General features: G+C 35.6%; 1 protein-coding gene across 7 annotated transcripts in view; it reads right to left on the reverse strand.

The window, feature by feature from the left end:
• The window catches only part of LOC139493922 (collagen alpha chain-like), a 39514-nt gene extending 13748 nt beyond the window's left edge, over positions 1 to 25766 (reverse strand). The window contains exons 1-9 of one of the 7 annotated variants that reach the window (XM_071282082.1): positions 25580 to 25766; positions 21123 to 21263; positions 20168 to 20314; positions 19052 to 19200; positions 6495 to 6783; positions 5217 to 5381; positions 3849 to 3997; positions 2168 to 2456; positions 30 to 143 (exon numbers count right to left, since the gene is read on the reverse strand). In XM_071282082.1, coding sequence (XP_071138183.1) covers positions 30 to 143; positions 2168 to 2456; positions 3849 to 3997; positions 5217 to 5381; positions 6495 to 6783; positions 19052 to 19200; positions 20168 to 20314; positions 21123 to 21263; positions 25580 to 25661 — 1525 coding nt within the window. In that variant the 5' untranslated portion in view covers positions 25662 to 25766. The other 6 variants (XM_071282083.1, XM_071282089.1, XM_071282088.1 and 3 more) reach the window with 6 other exon arrangements.
• Positions 25767 to 27915: the final 2149 nt, after the last annotated feature.

Genomic DNA, 27915 nt, shown 5'->3' on the forward strand with positions numbered 1-27915 from the left:
AATTAAGTTTAGCATCAGCAGATTTTTACCTTGACTGCCCGGTTGACCTGCTGACCCTGTGCTTCCTGTAGCTCCCCTCTGGCCTGGTTGACCAACAGCACCAGATATGTCAATAATCTGAATCGTTGTGTCAATCATTTGTTCTGAAATTATAAACAATGTACAAATATGTCAATTACCTGTATCGTTGTGTCAATCATTTGTTCTGAAATAATGAACAATGTACAGATATGTCAATTAACTGTACCGTTGTGTCAATCATTTGTTCTGAAATAATAAACAATGTACAGATATGTCAATTACCTGTATCGTTGTGTCAATCATTTGTTCTGAAATAATGAACAATGTACAGATATGTCAATTACCTGTATCGTTGTGTCAATCATTTGTTCTGAAATAATGAACAATGTACAGATATGTCAATTACCTGTATCGTTGTGTCAATCATTTGTTCTGAAATAATGAACAATGTACAGATATGTCAATTACCTGTATCGTTGTGTCAATCATTTGTTCTGAAATAATAAACAATGTACAGATATGTCAATTACCTGTATCGTTGTGTCAATCATTTGTTCTGAAATAATGAACAATGTACAGATACGTCAATTACCTGTATCGTTGTGTCAATCATTTGTTCTGAAATAATAAACAATGTACAGATATGTCAATTACTTGTATCGTTGTGTCAATCATTCGTTCTGAAATAATAAACAATGTACAGATATGTCAATTACCTGTATCGTTGTGTCAATCATTTGTTCTGAAATAATGAACAATGTACAGATATGTCAATTACCTGTATCGTTGTGTCAATCATTTGTTCTGAAATAATGAACAATGTACAGATATGTCAATTACCTGTATCGTTGTGTCAATCATTTGTTCTGAAATAATGAACAATGTACAGATACGTCAATTACCTGTATCGTTGTGTCAATCATTTGTTCTGAAATAATAAACAATGTACAGATATGTCAATTACCTGTATCGTTGTGTCAATCATTTGTTCTGAAATAATGAACAATGTACAGATACGTCAATTACCTGTATCGTTGTGTCAATCATTTGTTCTGAAATAATGAACAATGTACAGATACGTCAATTACCTGTATCGTTGTGTCAATCATTTGTTCTGAAATAATAAACAATGTACAGATATGTCAGTTACAGACTTTACCTGTATCATTGTGCCAATCATTTGTTCTGAAATCATAAACAGACATGACCCTCAACTTTAAATTTAACGTACTACTTCTACATTTACTTTGACTAAGCTGTTCTTACCCTTGTAAGTTTAGACCTAGTTCTCCTAATTGAATGACTAACACGCATTAAGAACAGCATTATATAAATAAACATAAATGAAAGAGTGATAGAGCAGATTTTTATCCCGAGAAAACGTCAACTGAGACGAAGCCGAGGTTGACAATGCTCTTTCGAGGGTTTCCAATCTGATCTAACATCCTCTCTGCGATGTGTTATCTAATTTATTATACTGAATGTTCAATCATTATTGTCAAGTATAATTGTTAAATTTAAATGGAAACTACTGTACTGTAACATCATGTAAATAAAAACGTTACAATTATTAGAAAAATTACAGAATAGAAGCAAATTTATTTTATAATGACATGTTATGAGGTCAAAACATAGAAATTCATCAATGTAAATTCGATTCATTGTCCTTTAAATTATCGATTTTTTTATGGTCTGTACGAGAGTGCCATTTAAAAAATTTACCCGCTCAGAAATGGGGTAGAGTAATTTTTTTCCTCATATTATCCAATCAAAATCTTTCATTTTAACGTGAAGTATACTAACAACAAAAGAATAACAGCGGACTTGAAAATCTGTTATTTACCGGTGCATACCTTATGTCAATGCTCAAAGTTCTTTAATCAGGAATGGAATCAAAGAAATTTACCTTGACTGTATCAAGCGATTACAATCTTATTCGGACGTTACCAATTGCTTTCTTTTTTTTGTGATCTTTCGGATTTTCGGATTTTAGTTTAGATGCTTCATTTTGCGTACTGAATAAATAAAGGCAACGGTAGTAAACCATTGTTCAAAAGTCATAAATCGATTGAGACAAAACAAATCCGAGTGATAAACTAAAGCGGACTTTGTCGATACCGAAGTAATGACATGTTTTCAATATTACCTAAACATGCGGTAGCCACGATGGCCTCTCGTATCGTAAACAGTGATGATACTGATGCAACATGGAAGACCAAACTTGGCGCTGACGCTATATTAACAAGCTGTGTTATGTCAACATCGGAGCCGACGCCTATGACCATTATGGTAACACCTTGAGCTTTCAATATATTAGCCTGTTGCACCGGATCTGGTTGACGATTATTTCTACCATCAGTAAGAACGATAACTAGCTCTCTGACACCATGTCTTTGTCCGCCATTTATCACCAGAAAACTGTTCAGCCGAACAAACTGAAATGTATAGGTGTTTATTATTTTTGTGAATACTAATTTTATCTTAGTATTGTGATTTCAATAAATAACAAAAACATTATTTTAAATTTGACGTTTCAGTTAAGATTTGATTCATATTTTGTTCAGTGGTGTGTCCGGAAACGTGATAGGTTAAAACCGCACAAACCATTCAACAATCAAGTCATGATGTTGTTTTCCTTTTGGGTTACAATCAATACAAATATCAACATTTTCTTCAGATTCTGAAAGGATTCTCTCTGAGTAAGGATCGACTCGTATGGTTGTACTTTTCAAAATTCAATGTTACAATTCGATCATTGAATTGCGAATGGTTTAATCTCACCATGATAACCGGAGGTTTAGTAAACAAACTATAATACAGTATCTTTAATCAATCACGTGATTTTTTTAAGTGTTGGATATAATAAAAATGATGGTGCTTTTTCGATGTATGCCTGGTTCTTGAGTCAACCTTTAGGATTCGGGACGAAGGTTTTTGTTTAACTGAAGCATGAACAGAATTTTTATCAAGATTAGTTTGAAAATGATCAATTGACCATTTAACTTCAAAAGAAGGGGGGGGGGGGGTATTTTTTTCTTCTAAAAAATTATTTTGATATATATCCAATTCAATGAATAAAAATATAGAGGTCAAGCAGAGAAAAAAACATTTTGAATCCACTATTCCCCATACAGTGTTAAATTAAAAAAAAAATGATTGAAAAAAGCGTCGAAAAAAATGAAGTGACCCGAACAAAGCCAAACACATGTACAAGACCCCAATATGCGGACATATCGTTAATTCGACTTAGGAGTTGGCAGATTTGCAATTTTGTTTAAGGTGCTTGGATAATCATATATTGTTGAAATTGCTGTCGTCACGATAAAGCAATATGACCATTATGCAAATTAGCAAAGTACCCCAAATGTTGCCATTCAGTTAGTACCCCAAATGTTGCCCTTCAGTTAGTACTCCAAATGTTGCCATTCAGTTAGTACCCCAAATGTTGCCATTCAGTTAGTACCCCAAATGTTGCCATTCAGTTAGTACCCCAAATGTTGCCATTCAGTTAGTACCCCAAATGTTGCCATTCAGTTAGTATCCCAAATGTTGCCATTCAGTTAGTACCCCAAATGTTGCCATTCAGTTAGTACCCCAAATGTTGCCATTCAGTTAGTAGTCCTCTGTTTGTCTACGGAGAAGCGTTGCAAGGTGAAGATTGTAAGTTCTGTGGTATATTTTTTTTTCGATAATGCGACCTTTCATAGAAACGATTGAATGATCAGATTGATGAAAATGCTGGTAAAGAATGTACCCCAAATTTTGAAAAAAATCAAAAACTATAATAAATGTTTTATATTTTCTAAAGTTATTTTGCATATTCCTACCTGTAATCCTAAGCCAATTGCTGTGGCGGCTCCATTTGATGGTACGATCCGATCTATAGCACTCACAACACCAGCTCGAGATGAGTAATCTTTGAGGTAAAAGTGATTTGTCACTTTGCTTGCAAAACACACAGAGGAAAATTGGGTTCCTGCATTAAAAAACAACAACAATTGACTAATATCTCTATTGGTTCATATTGTCTGGTGTAATTATTTGTAATATCGGAGTTTTTATTGAGCGGTCTTTAGAACAGATGATCAGACCCATGTCAAAAAAGCTTAATTAAGCGGTCTTTAGAACAGAGGGGTCAGACAAGCTTATGATTGTTTTTTTCCATGAACTTTATAATTGAACTCTTAAAATATGCTCTATTGTATTGTCTTGTATTGTTTTGCATTTTATTATATTTATTTGTATCATTATGTGTGTGCATTGCTGGACCTTTATGGTTGTAATTTTGTAATAAAGATTATTAAAAAATATTATCACAAATGGCATTAAATGGTTCGTAAATATACACAAACTTTAACTTTGTACCTTATTAAAAAAAAAATCGATTTGAGCATCACTCATGAATCTTAAGTTGGTACCCAACACCTTCGCTAAAATTTATTTAGCTGTTTAATTTTCATGAAATTTTAACAAATGATTATCTTTGACCCTATGACAAAAATATAAAAATTTCCAAAAATTTGAACAAACCATTTTATCAAAACAATTACACTGGTTACAGTTTGACAAACACTAATTTTGATCATTGAGAAGCTTAATTTCCCCTTAACAACACAACGTAATAAAAACGTTTAGCTGATTTTACAGAGTTATCTCCCTGTAGTGTTAGGTACCACCTTAAATGAAAACGATACACACGTCTGGAGTACAAAGTTCTACTCCCGGTATGTATAATGAGTGTATTGGGTCGATGCCACTGCTAGTCGAGGTGTGCTCCTCGAGGGTATCAGCCCTGTAAATCCGAAATTATGTGTTGACATGAATTATCATTGATATGGTCATAACTATAAATTAACTGTCAACAAAACTATGAATTTCTCACAATATTAAGAATCTTCTATCAAAATCTAACCTAAGGTGTATTAAGCAGATCCTTTCGGTATTTTGGGTCCATCATACACTCCAATTTGGTACTTCATTTTTATTTTTATTAATATTTTTTTTTAACTTTTTTTGATTCAAGCGTTAGTGGGGAGTCTTTTATACACGACACATGTGCCGATTAATTTATTCTGGTTTCTATGACGAGATTGCCTAGAAAAGTCTGGTGATTGTAAGTCTGGTATCTATGACGAGATTGCTTCGAGAAACTAGTGATTTTAATTCTATGAGAAACAAACAAGAATAATGTTTACCTCGACGTCCAATTTCTGTGAAAGAACCAACTATGTCCTTCATAAATTCTTTCATTATGTTAAAATTTTGTGGATTGTTATGGAAAATACTGTATGAATCATCGAACATGAATACGATGTCTTCTTGTCTTGCACAAGTAGGGGTGACTGGCCTTCTGCTGGTCTCTGTAAATAAACAAAATAGTACAGAGGATGGCTATCACGTTTTAATTTGTAATTGTGCAAAGGAATAGTTTTTTTCCCCTGTTTCCTGTTGTAAGAAGTTAATTGTAATACAAACATATTTATAGAGAATGGATACCACTTCTTCTTTACTGCCACACAAATAATGGATCTTCGTGTGTTCTTTAAATTCATGTAATACGTATAAAAGAATCACTGGAAGAATGTTGTTTATGTCTTGTATCTGTCTTAGACATTTTATCCTGATGTAATTTGTGTATCCATGCTGTCTTGTCATGCTTTAACTTTAAAAAAATGATTCATAAAAAATTCTAATATGTATAAGGCGTAAAACAAGATTAAGTCGTGAATCTGTCCAATACTTTGACATGTGATCTTATTAATTAATTGACAAATCAACACGGGTCATAAGCTCTCGTCTTATTATGCCTTTTCTGTACACTTCGTCAAATAATGATTGCCAGGGTGAGATAAGTTAGCATTAAAACAAGATTGAAGCTACCCCTTAACTTGACACGTGACCTGCACTATTCCTGAGCTAATGGCGGGCAAAGCGTTAAACGAGTAAACATGGAAGACAAGATCAGGTCTTGATGCTACAACTTACCTTGACACGTGACCTGTACTATTCTTGAGCTAATGGCGGGCAATGCGTAAAACGAGTCAACATGGAACACCAGATCAGGTCTTGATGCTACACCTTACCTTGACACGTGACCTGCACTATTCCTGAGCTAAGCGGGCAAAGCGTTAAACGAGTCAACATGGAAGACAAGATCAGGTCTTGACGCTACCCCTTACCTTGACACGTGACCTGTACTATTCCTGAGTTAATGGCGGGCAAAGCGTTAAACGAGTCAACATGGAAGACAAGATCAGGTCTTTACGCTACACTTTACCTTGACACGTAACCTGCACTATTCCTGAGCTAATGGCGGGCAAAGCGTTAAACGAGTCAACATGGAACACCAGATCAGGTCTTGATGCTACAACTTACCTTGACACGTGACCTGCACTATTCCTGAGCTAATGGCGGGCGAAGCGTTAAACGAGTCAACATGGAAGATAAGATCAGGTCTTGACGCTACACCTTACCTTGACACGTGACCTGTACTATTCCTGAGCTAATGGCGGGCAAAGCGTTAAACGAGTCAACATGGAAGACAAGATCAGGTCTTGAAGCTATGCGATTAAGTTGGTTGACATCAGTCTTTGACCCAACACCGACTGCCACGATTATGACTCCATAATTTTTTAGAAGTTGTGCTTGTGAGATTGGTGGTGGCGGTACATTGTTTTCGCCGTCAGTCAGCACGACAACTATCTCTCTTACTCCTGCTCTCCCACCACCGTTCACTGTATTAAAACTGTTCTTGTAAACATACTGAAAATACACAAATTTCAAGAGAATTTCACATGCAGTCATTTAAAATGTATTATTTTGTTTTAAATCTAATTACTAGTAGGTTACATTTAGATAGCGGTACTCGGTTTCCCATTGTGGACATTAATGACAACATAAACCAAAGAATAGTCAAAATAGCCGTACCCATTGCCAATGTCTTTACCTAACCTTAGCATCTGAGTTAGAACTTCTGATGTTCTATTTCGTTTGTGTACGAGTTACTTACATACAGTACTGGTGGAATTACTGCAAACACCGCCAATGTCCTCAGCCGAGGCCATCCATCATCATGTGTTTCGACCCCTAGCTCGGTACACTCTCAGGATGGGGGGTCCACAGTGGTGATCAATCACTGCGCATTGGTGGTGGGTTTCCAGCTACTACTATCTCTCTTCATCCATATCCAGCAAGATGCTTTCTCTGCTGCTTGGCCTAGTTTCTTGATTGCTGCTCTTCTATTCTGGCCAGTCACTCCAACTGCAGAAAACATTCTCCACACCGACTGTGCAGGGAAGCCTCTGCAGCCAACCTCAACAGGAAAGTTCCATGTCTGCCATCCTCTATCTCTGCACTCTGCCAACAGTCCATCATATTTTGCCCTCTTTCTTTCATTTGCTTCGCCACATCTCTCCTCCCAGGGAACTGTCAACTCTATGATTACTACTTTTTTACTGCTTGTAGACCAAAGTACCATGTCTGGTCTTAGGTTAGTTGGTACAATATCAGGAAATTGCATCTTCTTTCCTAGATCAACTTCTAACTGCCAATCCTTTGCCTGATTAAGCATTCCTGATATGTTCTTTTTACTTTTCTGGCCTACTTCACCCTCCTTCACAAACTGGATCTTGATAGGTTTGTCTCTAATGTGTTTCGCATCTTTCCTCTGTTTCTCTATAACTTCAGCAAGTTCCCGGAGTACTTGGTTGTGTCGCCATGTAAATCTCCCCTGTGTAAGAGCGATATTGCACCCTGAAAGAACATGTTGTAGAGTTCCTCTGTTTCCGCACAAGGGACAGTCTGGTGTTTCTGATAGTTTCCACCTGTGCAGATTTGAAGGTGTCGGTAACACATCATACACTGATCTCAGAAGGAACTGCAGTTGGTATTGCGGATATCGCCATATATCTGACCATGTAAGGGATCGTTGTTCCAAATCCCATCTCGACCAAGCACCTTGGCTCCCTAATTCTACTGTCTTTGCTTGTCTGTTTTCTTCTTCTCTAGATTTTATCTCTCTTTGGACAAGACTTCGTCTTTCTTGTGTGTTAGCGTTCTTCCAGTAGCAACTTTTTGATGTACCAAGGCCCTGTCGTCCTACTGCCACTGTTCCAACAATATCTTTATGCCTCAATCTACTCTCTGCCTCTGAAACTGCTTTTGATGCTGACCATTTCCGTCCTGTTCTTACTTGGACACCTGCTGTTCTTACTTTGTGATCTCTAGATTCTTTCAGTGTCATCACAAGGCGACTTTTGCTAACTTTAAATTCTTCCACTAGAGATGTAAATGGTAGCTGCAACTTTGCGGTTCTGCTGTATAGTCCTACAGTTGTAAAACTTGGAGGGACACCTAACCATTTCCTTAGATGTCTGTTGATGGTTCTTTCAAGCTTCTCAACTGTTGTTAACGTTATTTCGTACAGCATAAGTGGCCATGATATTCTTGGCAGGAGTCCATGTTGGTATATCCATGCCTTCAATTTTCCTGGTAGACCTGTCTTGTCGATGTTCCTCATTCCCTCTGAAACCTGTTGTTCAATTCTCTTGATATTGTTTTTGTCACTAAGAGAGTCATCATACCATTTTCCTAAGCACTTGATTGGATTGTCTATTATTGATGGAATGACTTCTCCTTGCACCTTCAGTTCGACTTGGTGTGTTCTCTTCCCTTTCCTTATAATTAGAGCTCTAGACTTCTTTGGCTTGAAAGACATCCTTGCCCATGTTACTGTCTCTTCCAAGGCCTTTAATACCCATCTAGCTTGTATATGGGTATCTGTAGTGATGGTTAAGTCGTCCATGAACCCTCTATTTGGTGGTTGCCTGATGTCAGTTGATGTTTTCGGGCCTCTAGTTTCTCTCTCACCAGATTTAATAATCATATTCATTCCCATGACAAACAATATAACTGAGATGGTACATCCAGTAACTATTCCTTTTTGTAGTTTCTGCCATGTTGTTGTAAAAGTGCTTGTTGTAAATCGCAGCTCAATCCCACTGAGATAACTTCTTATCACTTTCTTAAAGTGGTCGGGAATATGGTAATGATCTAGTGATTGTTGTATCAGCATGTGAGGAACAGTACCATAGGCATTGGCCAAATCTAGCCATACTACTGTCAGATCTTTCTTGTTCACTTTGGCCTCTTGAATAAGTTGTGAAATGATGCTTGTATGTTCAATACATCCTGAGAATCCTGGTATTCCGCCCTTCTGTACTGAAGTGTCTACATAGTTGTTATCTGTCATATATGATGTCATCCTTCTAGCCATAATAGAGAAGAAGATCTTTCCTTCTACATTTAGGAGGGAAATTGTCCGGAATTGTGTGATGTCCTCCGATTTTTCTTCTTTTGGAATAAAACACCCCTCTGCTTTCTGCCAACATGATGGTATCTTCCCTTTCCTCCAAACTACTTTCAGTAGCCTCCACAGGTGTTTCAAAATTTTTGGGCACTTCTTATATACCTTGTATGGGATGCCATTTGGTCCTGGTGATGATGCTGACCTGGCTTTCTTCACTACATCTGACACTTCTTTCCATGATGGTTCCTTAGTGTTCATTGGTATTTCTGGTTCTGGTACATTTTCTATCCTATCGCAGTTACCTAGATGTTCCCACTGCCTTTCATCGCTGTGTGTCTCTGATAGATGTTTTTCCACTTCCTCTTTTGTGCTTTTTACTGAACCCGCCTTTGTTCCGTCCAGTGTGGCTTTGGTAAACTTGTAGGGGTTGGCAACAAACATTGCTCTCTTCTTCCCTCTTTCTCTCCTTGCTTTTCTGATTCTTTCTGCTCTTTGTAGATTGTTTCTTCTTTCCCTCAGTATTGATCTTAACTCATTCAATCCTTCTTTTTCCTCCTCATTTGCTCTTTTATACTGCTTTGTTACATCATTTATTTCGGTTCTGAGTGTTTGTATTTCTTGTTGACGTCTGTTATGTTTCATGTTACCCTGAGTGCCTTCTCTGGTTTTGGTGTTACTAACTCCGAATCTATCTTGTCCTACTGCATATACAATAGTTGACAATGCTGATATCTTTCTTTGAACGTCTCCAGTAAGTGTGTTATCCAAGATCTTGTCTAGGTCTTCATCAAAGATCTCCCATCTCCTATCATCTGTTGGTGGCCATTGTATCTTTTCTTTCCTGCTGTCTGCTGAAGGTGTCGATGTTCTCTGCTGGTTTTGATTCCCTTGCTCCTCCTCAATGTTGATCTGAGTAGCTTCATTAGGTAAGAGGTCCTCAGCACTATGGTGTGCTTCCTGGCTGTGGTCCTCCGTCGTCTCATCAGTGTTAACTGTGCGTTCCCTTTGCTGCTTCCCAGATCCACACTTAGTTCTTGCCTGGTGTATCTTCAAACCTTTTAAGTTCTTGCAAACCTTCCCACAATGACACTTGGTTTCTGCCGTTGTTCCAGTCAAAGTCCGTTGGATTAGCCGAGTTGTTACCGTTTTGTCCTGCTCAATGGGTCTCTCATCCTCCCCCCCTCTCGGAAGACCCTGGGGGTATTGCTCTTTATTCTGTTCTGTAGCTTGGTATGGTGTTCCTTCACAGGAACAGTGTGTTGGGATGCCAACCCTTCACACCCTGATTTCAGTCTTCCCTGAATGCCATCTGTCTCTCCAGACGTCACCATTCTATTCTTGGTTGTCAGCTAGTCTTTCCCAGCAGTCACTGGTAGGTCCAGATTACAAGTTACTTACATACAGTACTGGTGGAATTACTGCAAACACCGCCAATGTCCTCAGCCGAGGCCATCCATCATCATGTGTTTCGACCCCTAGCTCGGTACACTCTCAGGATGGGGGGTCCACAGTGGTGATCAATCACTGCGCATTGGTGGTGGGTTTCCAGCTACTACTATCTCTCTTCATCCATATCCAGCAAGATGCTTTCTCTGCTGCTTGGCCTAGTTTCTTGATTGCTGCTCTTCTATTCTGGCCAGTCACTCCAACTGCAGAAAACATTCTCCACACCGACTGTGCAGGGAAGCCTCTGCAGCCAACCTCAACAGGAAAGTTCCATGTCTGCCATCCTCTATCTCTGCACTCTGCCAACAGTCCATCATATTTTGCCCTCTTTCTTTCATTTGCTTCGCCACATCTCTCCTCCCAGGGAACTGTCAACTCTATGATTACTACTTTTTTACTGCTTGTAGACCAAAGTACCATGTCTGGTCTTAGGTTAGTTGGTACAATATCAGGAAATTGCATCTTCTTTCCTAGATCAACTTCTAACTGCCAATCCTTTGCCTGATTAAGCATTCCTGATATGTTCTTTTTACTTTTCTGGCCTACTTCACCCTCCTTCACAAACTGGATCTTGATAGGTTTGTCTCTAATGTGTTTCGCATCTTTCCTCTGTTTCTCTATAACTTCAGCAAGTTCCCGGAGTACTTGGTTGTGTCGCCATGTAAATCTCCCCTGTGTAAGAGCGATATTGCACCCTGAAAGAACATGTTGTAGAGTTCCTCTGTTTCCGCACAAGGGACAGTCTGGTGTTTCTGATAGTTTCCACCTGTGCAGATTTGAAGGTGTCGGTAACACATCATACACTGATCTCAGAAGGAACTGCAGTTGGTATTGCGGATATCGCCATATATCTGACCATGTAAGGGATCGTTGTTCCAAATCCCATCTCGACCAAGCACCTTGGCTCCCTAATTCTACTGTCTTTGCTTGTCTGTTTTCTTCTTCTCTAGATTTTATCTCTCTTTGGACAAGACTTCGTCTTTCTTGTGTGTTAGCGTTCTTCCAGTAGCAACTTTTTGATGTACCAAGGCCCTGTCGTCCTACTGCCACTGTTCCAACAATATCTTTATGCCTCAATCTACTCTCTGCCTCTGAAACTGCTTTTGATGCTGACCATTTCCGTCCTGTTCTTACTTGGACACCTGCTGTTCTTACTTTGTGATCTCTAGATTCTTTCAGTGTCATCACAAGGCGACTTTTGCTAACTTTAAATTCTTCCACTAGAGATGTAAATGGTAGCTGCAACTTTGCGGTTCTGCTGTATAGTCCTACAGTTGTAAAACTTGGAGGGACACCTAACCATTTCCTTAGATGTCTGTTGATGGTTCTTTCAAGCTTCTCAACTGTTGTTAACGTTATTTCGTACAGCATAAGTGGCCATGATATTCTTGGCAGGAGTCCATGTTGGTATATCCATGCCTTCAATTTTCCTGGTAGACCTGTCTTGTCGATGTTCCTCATTCCCTCTGAAACCTGTTGTTCAATTCTCTTGATATTGTTTTTGTCACTAAGAGAGTCATCATACCATTTTCCTAAGCACTTGATTGGATTGTCTATTATTGATGGAATGACTTCTCCTTGCACCTTCAGTTTGTTGCCAGCAGAGTTTTTCATTTCCATTTCTTTTTTGTGTTTACTTTTTTATGTTTGAATTTGGTGTCTTGGTATTAGAAACGTAACTTGTGACTAATGACTTATAGTTTCTGTTGAGGACAGAGAAAGTTAGTCACATTTTACATGTATAATACAAAGACACTTATCAAGACCATCTAATTCGTCTAAACATCAGCCAAACAATGTAAGATCTGTAAATTAGCGTACGCAAATTTTTTGTTCTTCCCTCGCAGGGATTCAAACTTATGCCACTTATCGTGGTTCAATTCACCCTGCACTGTATCCGACACGCTATACCACTCGACCACCCAAAGTAGTCACTTTTTCAGACGTACTTATATAAATATATATGTTTAGACGATTTATTTATACATAATGTATTGCCAGCCTTGTATCACCATCACTGCTGGTTATCCGATGAATAAAATTTGTTGTAGAGTCGTCACTGGTTCAGATGTACTCATATATTATAATTATTTCTGTGACTACATTAATTTGTAATATCCTTTACAATAAATAATTCAGCTTATCTGTAACAATTCCATCTTCATGCCTTATATATCATGTACTGTATTACGACGCTAGATTAAAACTGACGAGGAAAAGGTGACACTGGACACCGAAAGCTTTATCATTTTGTAGAGCCAAGGTCGTCGAGTTGTCTAGCGCGTAAAGTGCAAGGTTTTTTGGTGCCACGATATCTCAGAAGCATGAGTTCGAATCCCGGCGAGGGAAGAACATAAAAATTTACGAAATCAAATTTACAGATCATACATTTTTGGGCTGATGTTTAGACGAATTATATATACAGAATGTATTGTCAACCTTGTATCACCATCACTGCTGGTGATCCGATGGATAAAATCGGTGTTAATTTCTGTGTCATTTTGGTCTCTTGCGGAGAGTTGTCTCATTGCCAATCATACCACATCTTCTTTTTTTATATGAAGAGTCATCTCTGTTTGAGACGTACTTATAATAAAATTATTTCTGTAACTGCATCTAGCATTAATTTGAAGGATCCTTTACAATAGACAATTCCATCTGCATGCCTTATATATATCATGTACTGTATTACAACGCTAGATTACAACTGACAGGGAAAGGTAACACCCGACCACCGAAAGCTTTATTATTTTGTAGACTTAGGTTGTTGAGTGGTCTAGCGCGTCGGGTAAGGTGCAATCAATTTAGCTCCAAGATATTTCAGAAGCATGAGTTCGAATCCCGGCTAGGGAAGAACAAAACAATTGCGAAAACAAATTTACAGATCTAACATTTTTGGGCTGATGTTTTGATAAACCACAACATGAGGTGCTAAATATTGTTACACCATATCCGGATTTCGACAATTTATGTCTATTCAGTGATGTTAGAAATCGAAAAGTATTTAGAAGGCCATTTAATTTACCTCAATTTAGGATAGACTCTTGAATTTTAAAGAGTCAAAATAGGATAAACGGATTATATAAACCGGAGGGGAAATATAATACAAGCCAAAGCGAAATAAATATAAACAAGTTTAAATTGAAACAAACGTTCAAACCTATAATGGTGTTGGATACAAACCGCAATTTTTATACATGTGCATGTAACACATTTCGTTGTAGAGGGGTATAAATACAGCACAAACAACATTTTCCAAAAGACCAAAAGAGTGAAAATATATATATATATATATATATACAACTCGTCTAAACATCAACCCAACAATGTTAGATCTGTAAATTTGCTTTCGCAAAGTTTTGGCTCTTCCCTCGCCGGGATTCGAACCCATGCTACTGTGATATCGTGACACCAAATCGCCTGCACTGCAGCCGTCCCGCTAGACCACACGACCACCTGGGCTCTCAAAAAAAGAGCTTTCACTGGCCATGTGTTACCTTTCCACGTCAGTTTTAATCTAGTGGCGTACTACAGTACATGATATATAAGGCATGAAGATGTAATTGTTACAGATCAGCTAAATTATCTATAGTAAAGGATCCTACAAATTAATGTAAGATACAGTCACAGAAAATAATTATATTCATAAGTACGTCTGAGTCAGTGACAACCCTACAACAGATGTATCCATCGGATCGCCATCAATGATGGTGATACATGGCTGTGTACATAATGTATATACAACTCGTCTAAACATCAACCCAACAATGTTAGATCTGTAAATTTGCTTTCGCAAATTTTTGGTTCTTCCCTCGCCGGGATTCGAACCCATGCTACTGTGATATCGTGACACCAAATCGCCTGCACTGCAGCCGTCCCGCTAGACCACACGACCACCTGGGCTCTCAAAAAAAGAGCTTTCGCTGGCCATGTGTTACCTTTCCACGTCAGTTTTAATCTAGTGGCGTACTACAGTACATGATATATAAGGCATGAAGATGTAATTGTTACAGATCAGCTAAATTATCTATAGTAAAGGATCCTACAAATTAATGTAAGATACAGTCACAGAAAATAATTATATTCATAAGTACGTCTGAGTCAGTGACAACCCTACAACAGATGTATCCATCGGATCGCCATCAATGATGGTGATACATGGCTGTGTACATAATGTATATACAACTCGTCTAAACATCAACCCAACAATGTTAGATCTGTAAATTTGCTTTCGCAAATTTTTGGTTCTTCCCTCGCCGGGATTCGAACCCATGCTACTGTGATATCGTGACACCAAATCGCCTGCACTGCAGCCGTCCCGCTAGACCACACGACCACCTGGGCTCTCAAAAAAAAAGAGCTTTCGCTGGCCATGTGTTACCTTTCCACGTCAGTTTTAATCTAGTGGCGTACTACAGTACATGATATATAAGGCATGAAGATGTAATTGTTACAGATCAGCTAAATTATCTATAGTAAAGGATCCTACAAATTAATGTAAGATACAGTCACAGAAAATAATTATATTCATAAGTACGTCTGAGTCAGTGACAACCCTACAACAGATGTATCCATCGGATCGCCATCAATGATGGTGATACATGGCTGTGTACATAATGTATATACAACTCGTCTAAACATCAACCCAACAATGTTAGATCTGTAAATTTGCTCTCGCAAATTTTTGGTTCTTCCCTCGCCGGGATTCGAACCCATGCTACTGTGATATCGTGACACCAAATCGCCTGCACTGCAGCCGTCCCGCTAGACCACACGACCACCTGGGCTCTCAAAAAAAGAGCTTTCGCTGGCCATGTGTTACCTTTCCACGTCAGTTTTAATCTAGTGGCGTACTACAGTACATGATATATAAGGCATGAAGATGTAATTGTTACAGATCAGCTAAATTATCTATAGTAAAGGATCCTACAAATTAATGTAAGATACAGTCACAGAAAATAATTATATTCATAAGTACGTCTGAGTCAGTGACAACCCTACAACAGATGTATCCATCGGATCGCCATCAATGATGGTGATACATGGCTGTGTACATAATGTATATACAACTCGTCTAAACATCAACCCAACAATGTTAGATCTGTAAATTTGCTTTCGCAAATTTTTGGTTCTTCCCTCGCCGGGATTCGAACCCATGCTACTGTGATATCGTGACACCAAATCGCGTGCACTGCAGCCATCCCGCTAGACCACACGACCACCTGGGCTCTCAAAAAAAGAGCTTTCGCTGGCCATGTGTTACCTTTCCACGTCAGTTTTAATCTAGTGGCGTACTACAGTACATGATATATAAAGCATGAAGATGTAATTGTTACAGATCAGCTAAATTATCTATAGTAAAGGATCCTACAAATTAATGTAAGATACAGTCACAGAAAATAATTATATTCATAAGTACGTCTGAGTCAGTGACAACCCTACAACAGATGTATCCATCGGATCGCCATCAATGATGGTGATACATGGCTGTGTACATAATGTATATACAACTCGTCTAAACATCAACCCAACAATGTTAGATCTGTAAATTTGCTTTCGCAAATTTTTGGTTCTTCCCTCGCCGGGATTCGAACCGATGCTACTGTGATATCGTGACACCAAATCGCCTGCACTGCAGCCGTTCTGCTAGACCACACGACCACCTGGGCTCTCAAAAAAAGAGCTTTCGCTGGCCATGTGTTACCTTTCCACGTCAGTTTTAATCTAGTGGCGTACTACAGTACATGATATATATATATATATACTTAATATACTACCCAATGCTTACTTTGTTGCATTTAACCCCCGACATGTATTACATTGAAGTCAACATAGGTTTATTGTCAGTTGACGAATAGAAGGAAGTTATTGCAGATGACTGATGGTCGATGTCATGTCTGCTATCCAGTTGTCAGTAAGTGTAGCCACATTGGCTTTTCTGATTTTACAGCATTAGAAATTACATTTTACAACCATTTTTTCACAAACTGGTTTAGACTGACGTTGGTGTTCGCCAAGCTTTAGCTTTTTTTCGTAGCGAGAACACATACATGTTATGATTTCCTACAATGAACAAACTGATGTTTTCGTCCACAATTTTTAATTTACGCTTGGAAAATTGTACCTTTATTTAACCGACGTTACTTTTCAATAAAAGCGATAATATTTTAACGAGGACCGCAAAGTAAACTGCAACACAAATAATGATTTAAGGGGGTTCGCGGGTCTAAATCATTTATATAGGATTTCTCTATATTTTTCTATAAATGAACTTTATCTTATAGTTAATAGAAAAATAAAATAAAAAAATTGGGTCACCGTTCATTTGTGCTCACAATCTGCCTTCGAAAGAAGCATACATCTTTGTAAAAGTGTTTTCTTTTTCTTTTGTTGAACTAATAAGAGAAATAAATGTAATATCGAAATAAAAAAAGAAATTTATTACAGAAATCGCTCAAATTTTACAATAATTTAGTTTAAGTTCAGCATATATCGAAATTATATTAAAAAATATAGGTCACCGATGAGTTAAAAGAGATATTTCAATTTTAAAGCCAAAAAATGGCATTTTTCCACCAAAGGGAGATAATTTGGAACTTTTTCAATGATGTTTACATTTCAAAAGTCATCTGAAGCCAACACGAATTAATTGCTTTGAATGTTTTTTGTACCATATGATAAAGTAACAACTACAAAAGGTAATATTTTTTTTCTGAAATTTTTATACCCTCGATCCTCCTTAAATGTATTCGTTCGCTTCCAATAAAAGCAAGATTCATGATATTTATGCGAATACTATTTTGTATCTAAATAGTAAAATGGTCGACTACAGGATACAAGTTCTGCTTCAGACGACAAATCACGGTTAGGTTTTGATTAATTAAGTCATTGAATACTGGTTTATCTAAAAGTTTTTAATCAATATTTGTAATTCATCTTCCAGAGCGTTCATTTTTAGTTTGTATAAACGAATGTAAATTAACGTAATAATGCAACTACGTTTCTTACGTCTATACTTTCGTGGACCGTCGGACTTAAGTGTATGGAAGCATTTCACTTTAGCATTTACCATCGCACTTTAGCGTGACCATCGCACTTTAGCATCCCCATTGCACTTAAGAGTCCTACACATATATAAGTAAGCAGTGAATGTGGTTGTTAAATTTGATAGATGTTTTTGTGCGTCTTTATTAAATATTTGTGTTTTTTTTTTTGGTTCTAATTGAGATTGTGACACAGTGATGACTGTTGAACCCCTATTTTGACAATTTTTCTTCTATGTCTGTTTTGTTCACACATTATTGTAAATATAATGGAATTTGATGCGACTGTCATACAAGTGAGAGCAATAAAACCAGGTTCAATCCACAATTTTCTACATTCGAAAATGCCTGTACCAAGTCAGGAATATGACAGTTGCTGTCCGGTCGTTTGAAGTGTATTATCATTTGATTTTGCCATTTGATTAGAGACTCCGTTTTGAATTCCTCGGAGTTTTTCTTTTTTCTTTTCGATTCTACTTTTTAGATGAATTAGTATATATATAAAACTACATTGCTGCAAAAGTGTAAACTTTGATGCAGGAATGCAGATAACTAATGTGAATTATCATTTAAAAGAACAAATTTATAGGATAATAACTTAAAAAATATTAATATGTTTACAAGTGTAGATTATTTTTGCTTAATTTTTTGTATGTTTTTGGATTTTAAGGTGAGTGCATTTTGTGAAGGAATCTACATGGAATTTTCCTATTTTGTATTTTATCCGGGAAAAACGTACGGTGACCCTATCTTTTCTCTCTTGATATCCTCAAAACCATCTTCTCGTATTTTTTTTTACCATTCTATCATTTAGTTTAGATTCTAATCACATAATGATGATTTTTCCTGTATAATCCATACAAAATGTGTCATTTGTCATAACCTGTAGCTTGAGAAAATGCGCGGTACGTATAATTTTCATTATATTTTTGATAAAATTGAGAATGGAAATGGGGAACGTGTCAAAGAGACAACAACCCGACCATAGAGCAGATATATCAATATATACTGCGTTTTGGCAAAGTATGAACGCATTCTATCATTTTCAATTTGGACGTCCATAACAAACCTATACGACAATGGAACTTATGTTTCCCGCCAGGTAAAATTTAAATGTTTGAATGTTAAAACCAAACTCATGGACATATTTTTCTGGCACAGTATTGCCTATTGGGCAGATATATTTTCATTAATTTCCTAAAAGCCACCTTCCTGTAAGCCACATGTTTATTACCTGTAATCCAAGTCCTATCCCGGTGTATTTGCCATGTGCTGACTGCAAAGAGTTTATTGCAGATATTACACCAGCTTTACTTCCATGATCTTTCAAGGAAAAACTGTTAGTGACTTGTCCGCAAAACCCTACTGCTGAGAACTGTGCACCTAAAATAATCAAAGGTTCGAAGATCTCAGAAAATGCAAATAAGTTTGACCTTCTTTATTTGTTTCATTTCAATTATATTTTTAAACGTAGATAATTTACTTTCTTCACCAGTATTTTGCGGTATTATATCGTCAGATCATAGATTTAAATGACCGTGTTTAAATGATTACCAGAAAGTTTAAGTTCGTCTGACATACGATATACGATGCGCCGAATGGGACTCTTGTGGTTTTGTACAAAATTCAATTATGTCATAACAAAATCATTTTTGTCTTACAAAACTATGTGATGCAGACTTGTTTTATGAGAACTTCAATTTTGTGATACAAAATTGACCTTTGTTACCTGATATGGAAATTAAAACACAAAAGTCAATTGTGTGAGACAAGATTCAATTTTGTAAGACAAAATTCAATTTTGTGAGAATTTTGTCTCACAAAAGTCAATTTTGTCTCACAAAAGTCAATTTTGTCTCACAAAAGTCAATTTTGTCTCACAAAAGTCGATTTTGTATGCAAATTAGTTCAAAGAATCCAAACTAAACTAATTTGCATACAAAGTTGACTTTTGTCGCCCAATTTCCAAATTAGGTAACAAAAGTCAAGTCTGTGATACAAAAAATGAATTTTGTCATGACAAAAGTAACTTTTGTCCACTGAAAGATAATTTTGTATGACAACATTTTAAATTTTTAGTATCATACAAATTTTGTTAAACTGAACTCATTTTTGCTGAACAAAACTCACTTTTGTCCCTACAAAATTGAATTTCGAGTACAAAACCACAAGAGTCCCATTCGGCGCCCCGTACGATAAGGAGTTTATTTCTTGAAATTAACTCGCAAACTGCTTAAATTCTTTTTTTATATTTTATCAAATGATATATATGAAAATATTGTAGCTGGAACTATGATGCTCTAGTGGATTCCAATGTTTGAGAAGGATACACGATATCAGTTAAACATACCTGATGATCCAATGTTTGAGAAGGACATCACGATATCTTTCATAAATTCCTTTATTCGTTCAAAGTTTGAAGGATGGTTTATCACTATACTGGCTGAATTATCATAGAGAAACACGAAGTCTACTTTCTTGCTACAACGACGTGAACCTAGAATGAAAAGCAAACAATACACATCGGAATAGATATCGCTTAACAAAAACATTCCAGAAAATGAAATTGTAAATTGATATTTGTCATTTCTCCCTAGTGTTTCATAAAGTGATTTTTGCGTCTTTATATTTTTTTATTTTTTTAGTCAAAAATACAAGGTAAAATCTAGTGAACAGAAAGACTGGAAGAGAAGAAACGGATCAACTTTCTTGAATCTCTCTGTGGCTTTCAATTGAGTTTGGATTGGCTTGGTCTTTCTTTCTTGTGTGGTTATCAGGTTTTTGTTAACTGTTGTTTGTACTTCCGGTGTTTTGCTTTTGTCTTTTTTGGCGATTTACTTTGCTCGCCAACTTAAGGTTCCTAATTGCATGAAAGCGGGTTTTTTTTTATTTTTTTCTCGAAAAATGCGGTTTGTTTTTCAGATGGATTGGTGTTATTATTGTACATGGGATTTTATCGTGATACGGAGACGAACACATTATTTTCAAAAGTATTCGAAATGAGGTCAGCTTGCACATATTCGTAGCTCTAAAATGCAGTAAAATTGGACACATCTGTACTGAACTCAATCATAAAATGTAAATAAATTAGTATTCAAATGGTAATAGTTGTACTTTATTTCGTATATTTAGGGGGAAACATGAATTTCAGTGTTCCAAAACTCATAACTGTTTTGTAAGCGAGTTTTATAAAAACCACAAAATCAATTAACCTAGACAGTCGTGAGTACAAATCCTGAACTAACCTGTTAACCCTGATGACACATGCCCACTAGTACGTGTAGACAGTATTGGTGCATATTTACCTCCGTATCCAGACACGGCTGCGGCATGGCCTTTATTCTTTGCATACAACCTTGTTGAGGCTTGTGCATTACTTTGGGCCCATTTCTGTTGTGAATTGTAGGATGGTTGCTGAGGATTTCGTTGACGATGAAAATAGCCTCCTATTACGAAATGATAAGGTGAGCAATTTAGAATCAATTTATTACTATTATATATTTTATCAATCTAGATCCAAACAATAAAAAAAATAGCTTAATATACAACTATATATATTTTTGTATATTTTTCGTAGTCAAATCATCAATCATTAATTTTATTGACAAAAATGATAGGTTAATTTAGTTTGATCTTCTCACATTTGGACAATTAATGTCTTTTTAGTGATGATCTAAGACGGAATATTTGAAAAATCAAAACCTTATACAAAGGTGAACCCTTTTGAAACCTTTCCAAAAAGTGAAAAACATCATTGCATGCGTCCAATTAAAGCGCTTTTCTGCAATTACCTTTATCAGAAACAATCAAGAAATTAACGTGAAACAAATGTGTTAGTCATCTTAAAATTCATGACGTGTGTTTTCGCCATTTAACGAAATTTACCTTTGATCTTACTGACTGATAATTTCCTTTGATCTTACTGACTGATAATTTCCTTTGATCTTACTGACTGATAATTTCCTTTGATCTTACTGACTGATAATTTCCTTTGATTTTACTGACTGATAATTTCCTTTGATCTTACTGACTGATAATTTCCTTTGATTTTACTGACTGATAATTTCCTTTCTCAGCACAGATTATCATTGACCAACGATAATCGATAAGTACATGTCTATAAAACTTGACGCCACTTTTGAAATCGTTATGCATACTACGATGAAAAACGACCAATATATGACTAAGTTATGTGGTTTTAAGAAAAAATATAAAGAATATAATTTTTGTTCAACCCCCATATGCTGATATAAAGATTTTGTTTTCCATGATAGCTCATACAATAACAATCATGCAGATTATACCCTCAAATTGTGAGATACCTTTTGTTACGGTGACCGGTTGTAACCGGAACTACTTTTTGTTATTAAAACAGAGAAACCTTTCTGACAACAATCAAATAGTTTAAGTCTTTCTCGCTGTAAAATGCTGAAGAATTTGAGACAAATGAACCTTTTATTATATTGTTTCTCTGTGGAATAATGACATTTCTTTATTATTTCATTTTATTTTATCAATTACATGATTGTTCTTTTCTTATCGTCAATGAAATAAAAAAAACATACTCAGAGAATACTTTAGATTGGTTAGAAGCCAGTGCTCCAATGCCTCAATAAAACGGTCAAGTATCAGACTCTGCCGACCAGGGACACAAGATTCCGGTGAAATAATGTTTAGTGTCACCAAGAATTAAACTAGAAATCTACCGCATATATTCTCAGGACAAGTGAGAGGTAACCTGCCTTCAAAGATACCTTTGTTAAGCGCTCATCAATGCTTATCACCTTAATATGATCCATACTAAACATCATAAAAGAGAGACGAAAGATATTAAAAGGGACATTCAAACAGAGACGAAAGATATCAAACTCACAAGTCGAAAACAAACTTACAACGACATGGTTAAAACAGTAGTATACAAAACACAACATAAAAAACAAAAGAATAAGCAACACGAACCCCACAAAACTGAGGGTGATCTCGAAGTGTAAGTTGATCCTGCTCTAAATGTGGCACACGTCGTGTTGCTCAGGTAAGTATAAATACGGTAAAGTCCAATTCTATTGGGAAATATCCATGATCATCTGTGAAACGGATATTACATAACAGTTAACAAACTCTTGATAGCGTCCGTAAAAGTTACGAATGGATAATTTCAACTTTACCATTTGGAAGTCTTGGTTAGCAACAACCCTCTATCTCAGAAATCATGATATGAAATTCAAGCCCTGGAATTTTGTAACTCCGTATGCAGGCGGATACAATGTTTAAAACTCTGTATAAATAGTCATAACTACTTAGACGAATTTCATTTTTTTTAAATGTGTTATTGAATGACTTAGTGCCTTTAAAGTCATATGAAACGAGTGAGTGGTGAAAAATAATGTTTATCCAATTCTTGAACCAATGCACGTATATATCATAAACTTAGTCCTCTGTGCACGATTTTATCATTATTTTCGCAAATATATCATATAATCGTTAATTTTTTTTCTCTCTGTTATGATTTAACAAATATGGCTGCTCATTAAATGCCGTGTTTTGAAGCCGAGGTTTACCGATTGTCACCTTATAGTAAACAAATCACAAAAAGCATGGGTATTTAGCACGTGTTTAACATGTATAACCAGATATTTGTTTATTTCAATGACAGATCCATGCGTATTGCGATCACCGGATTTTTACGAGGAGGGTTACGCTCGGGTCACTATGCATACAGCAAATATGTCGGGGGATTGCTTCCTGGAAGCAAGCAATTAAAAATAAGTTAACTTCTTCTAAATGTGGACAAATTAAAGAATTTTCCTCAGAAAAAAGTATATGTACATAAGTTGTATAATGAAAACTATCCATTTAGTTATAAAACACATATGCATATTTTTTTTTAATTTGAGATTTCTTATGACTTTAAGTAAAAGATTATAACATTGATTATATAATAGTTAAATCAATTAAATCTCGGACCTTAAATAAAAGAAAATTTGCTTTTATAGAAGTCTTATATGAAAGTGAGTTAAATTGGTGTACATGCAGTTGACAGCTAGTGCCCATTTAAGTTTAGTTATCCGCGGTATTTTTTTCAGTTGTGTATCATGATTAAGCTTGATTATATTAGTATTGGTGACGCTACTGGGGCAGCATATTAGTGATGTTATTTGAGTGCAATAGCATATTGGTGACGCTATTTGAGTACTGTAGCATATTGGTGATGTCACTTGAGTTCTGTAGCATATTGGTGACGCTATTTGTGTACTATAGCACATTAGTGATGTCACTTGAGTACTGTAGCATATTGGTGACTTTACTTAAGTATCATATTGGGACATGATACATACTTATATATTCGACTGGTCAAAATCTTTGTATGCTGTCAATTTGGATCTGGTTGCTAATGAAGTTGTTGTTCACAAAATATGAATCATAAGCTAATTGATACTAGCAAAAAGCTGTTATAAATCCTATCACATTTGGGCATATAAGCTTCATCCGAGATTGAATTTAAAAGATTTTACTCGTTTAACCATGACCCTTCATTTTTATGGATCTTTTAACTTTTGTTTCTTTCAATTAGTTGAAGACTTAAAAACTACAAGCATCCTTGTATCTCACGTTACATTGTATTTATAGATTACCGTTGATTTTCTCGCTTGAGCTGGAACGGTGAAATTGAGAAAAGAAATCGAGTTAATTTCATTGACAACCGGCATGTGCTCCCTTATTTTTTAGCGATAATTTGTCATATCACTCGAATCCGCTGGGAAAGGAAAGTCCGCAAGATGAACGGAAAATTTCGTAAAATAGCGATAAACTAATTTATCTATCTAGACTGTGTCTACATGGTTTCAAATTAAATGGGTTCAACATAGAACATTGCATTAAGACAAGTTACGAAAATAATGTTTAAAGTAATGTTTGTGAACTAAAATATCGACAGACCATGTATGCATTTAGTTTGACTAAGACCATCTGCAATAGCTTGCTTCGTCAGTAAAAAACGGTGTAAGAAAACGTCTACATTTCACAGACTTTCATTTATTGTGAACACAATTAAATTTCCATTATAAATAAACTAAGCCTAAGTAGGAAATAATGTAAAACATTATATGGTTGATTTCTTATATGTTTCATACAAGTGAATTATAAACATTTAATAAGGTAAATCCTCTCACATATGTTTAACGTTATGTATATATGCATGAACATTACAAACAATGCACTGATTTTAACAAACACTTTTCTTTTGTCAAACTTTTTAAACAAATTTATAAACATATATCATATCAACACTTGTTTCATGGCATTATATAAAACAAAACTTTTATTTAGATAATGTGTAGATAACTTTTACAAAAGTGAAGGCAGATATCAGTTTTAAACAAAGACAAATTAATCTTCGAAAAGAAACAAGACAACAACATGACAACATGACACAAAGAAAAGGATAGTCAAGACTAACAAAAAAAACTAACAAGTTGCATAAGAAGGGTGTGCTGTTCAAAGCAAAGTAGATTATCATAGTACTCTTAAAATATTGTGATTTGAGGGCAAAAAATGAAGTCATATGATTCAAAATGTAATACGAAGAGACCAATAAGAAAAAAAAATACATGATGAATAGAAAAAAATATTTATCACTGTCCTAAAGGGAAGATTCCAAGATAACCCGTTGTTTATATTTCTTAAACAACTTAACATCCTACATGGACACTAAACATCCTACATGGACACTAAACATCCTACATGGACACTAAAGTATGCCTACCTGCACTTGCCAAACTAAATTGCAGCAGTAAACTTATTAGTAATAGATCCATGATGAGGTGCACAGAAATTATACAGAACATTTTCTTTTATACCAGAAGTCAAAAAGAGGCACTATTGGGATTTTGATACAACAAAATAATAATACCAACATGATAATCATACTTAAGTCCAAACAGATAAAATATCTCATTGGCTGCACATACACATACGGCTGTTATGTATTAATACTCGTTTGAGAGGTATTCAACCAATGTCTAATATACTTAGATACGTGCAGTTTTCCCGCCCAACAGTTTCTGCATGCAGACATATCCCTTTAGAGCCTTTATTTCCATATCATGCCTTATTTACTCTTTTAGTAACCAATTATTTCAAAACAATACACAGCATTATAGAACGCCCAGCTGACACATAAATGTAAATAATCAAATAAAAAGCTGCAACCAATATTTGCATCTATCATATAGTATTTTACATTATAGGTTAAGGTTTACTCACATTGTGTAAATAATCTGTATTTACAACGAACATATAAGCAGAATCTAATTAGTCGTGTTCAACATTTATGTTTGGGGATAATCTAAATGTAACTGCTAGAGGTAATGAAAGAATTTAACCTTCACAATCCTAAAGCTATATAATTTTGTTGCTTGTACTTATGTTTTGCATATAACATTCACGTACTTGAACGTGTATTGATTAAGCTGATATTATCATTGAACCGTTGGATACTTAATTGCATGTTGTAATTAAATATGTTACTTCCTCTTCATCAAATTACTTATAAAAATACCCCCTGAAAGTAAGCTGATTGTTTCTTGATCCTATTTTTGTATGCTGTACTATCTTATACTAGTATTGTACCATTTAATTATTTGCATCATCATTCATGTTCTCTATGGTGGATCTTCTCATTCTAATATCATGTTCGTTAAGTTGGAATTGTTCATTCTAATCCAGCGAAAACAAGGAGCAATACTGGTCTTCATGACATTTCTTTATGTTATTATTTCGCGATATATAGGACTGATGCTGTCCGCCATGATTATCCTTTCGTTTCTCGTATTCTTGATTCTGCTTTTTTATACGCTTTAGATATTTATTATCAGGGAGGTATTACTAGAGGGGAAAACATAACTATTTAAAAGTCATAGGATGCAGTTTTGATCCCATGGTGTTTTTTATGAACATTTTCAAATAAGCTATAAAATGTAAAATAACAAAAGTACCGAAGAATATTCAAAACAGAAAGTCCGTAGTCAAATAGCAAAATCAATTGCTCAAACACACCAAACGAATGGGTAACTACTGTCATATTCCTATCTTTCGTCTAGTCAATTCAAATATGTAATAAAATTAAACCCTAAATGTGATTTTTTTCTATATTTACACAAATATCGGTTACTTGCACATGTCTAGCGTTTGGATACCTAACTTTTTGTATAATCATATGGAATGTCTTTTTTTAAATACATATGTTTAAAACGCTGTTTTGGAAACGATTCATTTCTTTTCCTGATTTTAGAAAAAAAAGAAAAACGTCATTTTGCTATTTATAAATCGAATTTAAAAAAAACATCGATAATTTCTCGATCTTTTCCCATTATGTCACAGTTCAAATGACGTCACGAAAACGATATTTCTTGTTAGCAACGTCATAAGCTCTCCTGCAACTATAACGGCGCGTTAGTCTTAACCATTTTTATCAAATATTTCGAAGATTTTAGCTACATGCTATTTTACCTCAGCGTCAAATGAGTGTTGTAACTGTCAATTACATACAAATTAATGATTCGATCTTTACAAATATCTAATCATTTATATATCAAATAAGGTCTTCTTGAAAGTTATAATATAACTGAAATTTACTTTAAGTATATAATACATAATGTCATTGATACTAAAAACTAATGCGAAATAAATTGTGTTAGCCTTTTAAATATTGATAATGAATTTGCGCGAGATCAATTCATTCAACATATGATAGATTGAAAGCACATGCAAATAATGACATTATTTGTATATTTCATTATAATACGTTAATTTGATTGGCCAACATCAATATCGAGTCATTCTGAAATTAACATTCATTCCGAAATAAATAAATTTGGTGTATAAACTGTCTTCTGATTGGTTAAAATTATTAGTTTTATTTTCAATGTTGTCAATTTTGATGGCGACACGCCCACTTTGACGTTGTGTATTCATACGCCAACATGTGTGTACGTTGTTATTGTTAATATAAATAATATAAAAAGTTCTTTGAGCCTTATTTTTTATAGAAATTTCCCTCATGCAAAGCTTTGATTCCTTTCACGGATTTGGCTATACTTT

The sequence above is a fragment of the Mytilus edulis genome, chromosome 11 (genome assembly GCF_963676685.1).
Source record: "Mytilus edulis chromosome 11, xbMytEdul2.2, whole genome shotgun sequence".
NCBI classification, from domain to species: domain Eukaryota; kingdom Metazoa; phylum Mollusca; class Bivalvia; order Mytilida; family Mytilidae; genus Mytilus; species Mytilus edulis.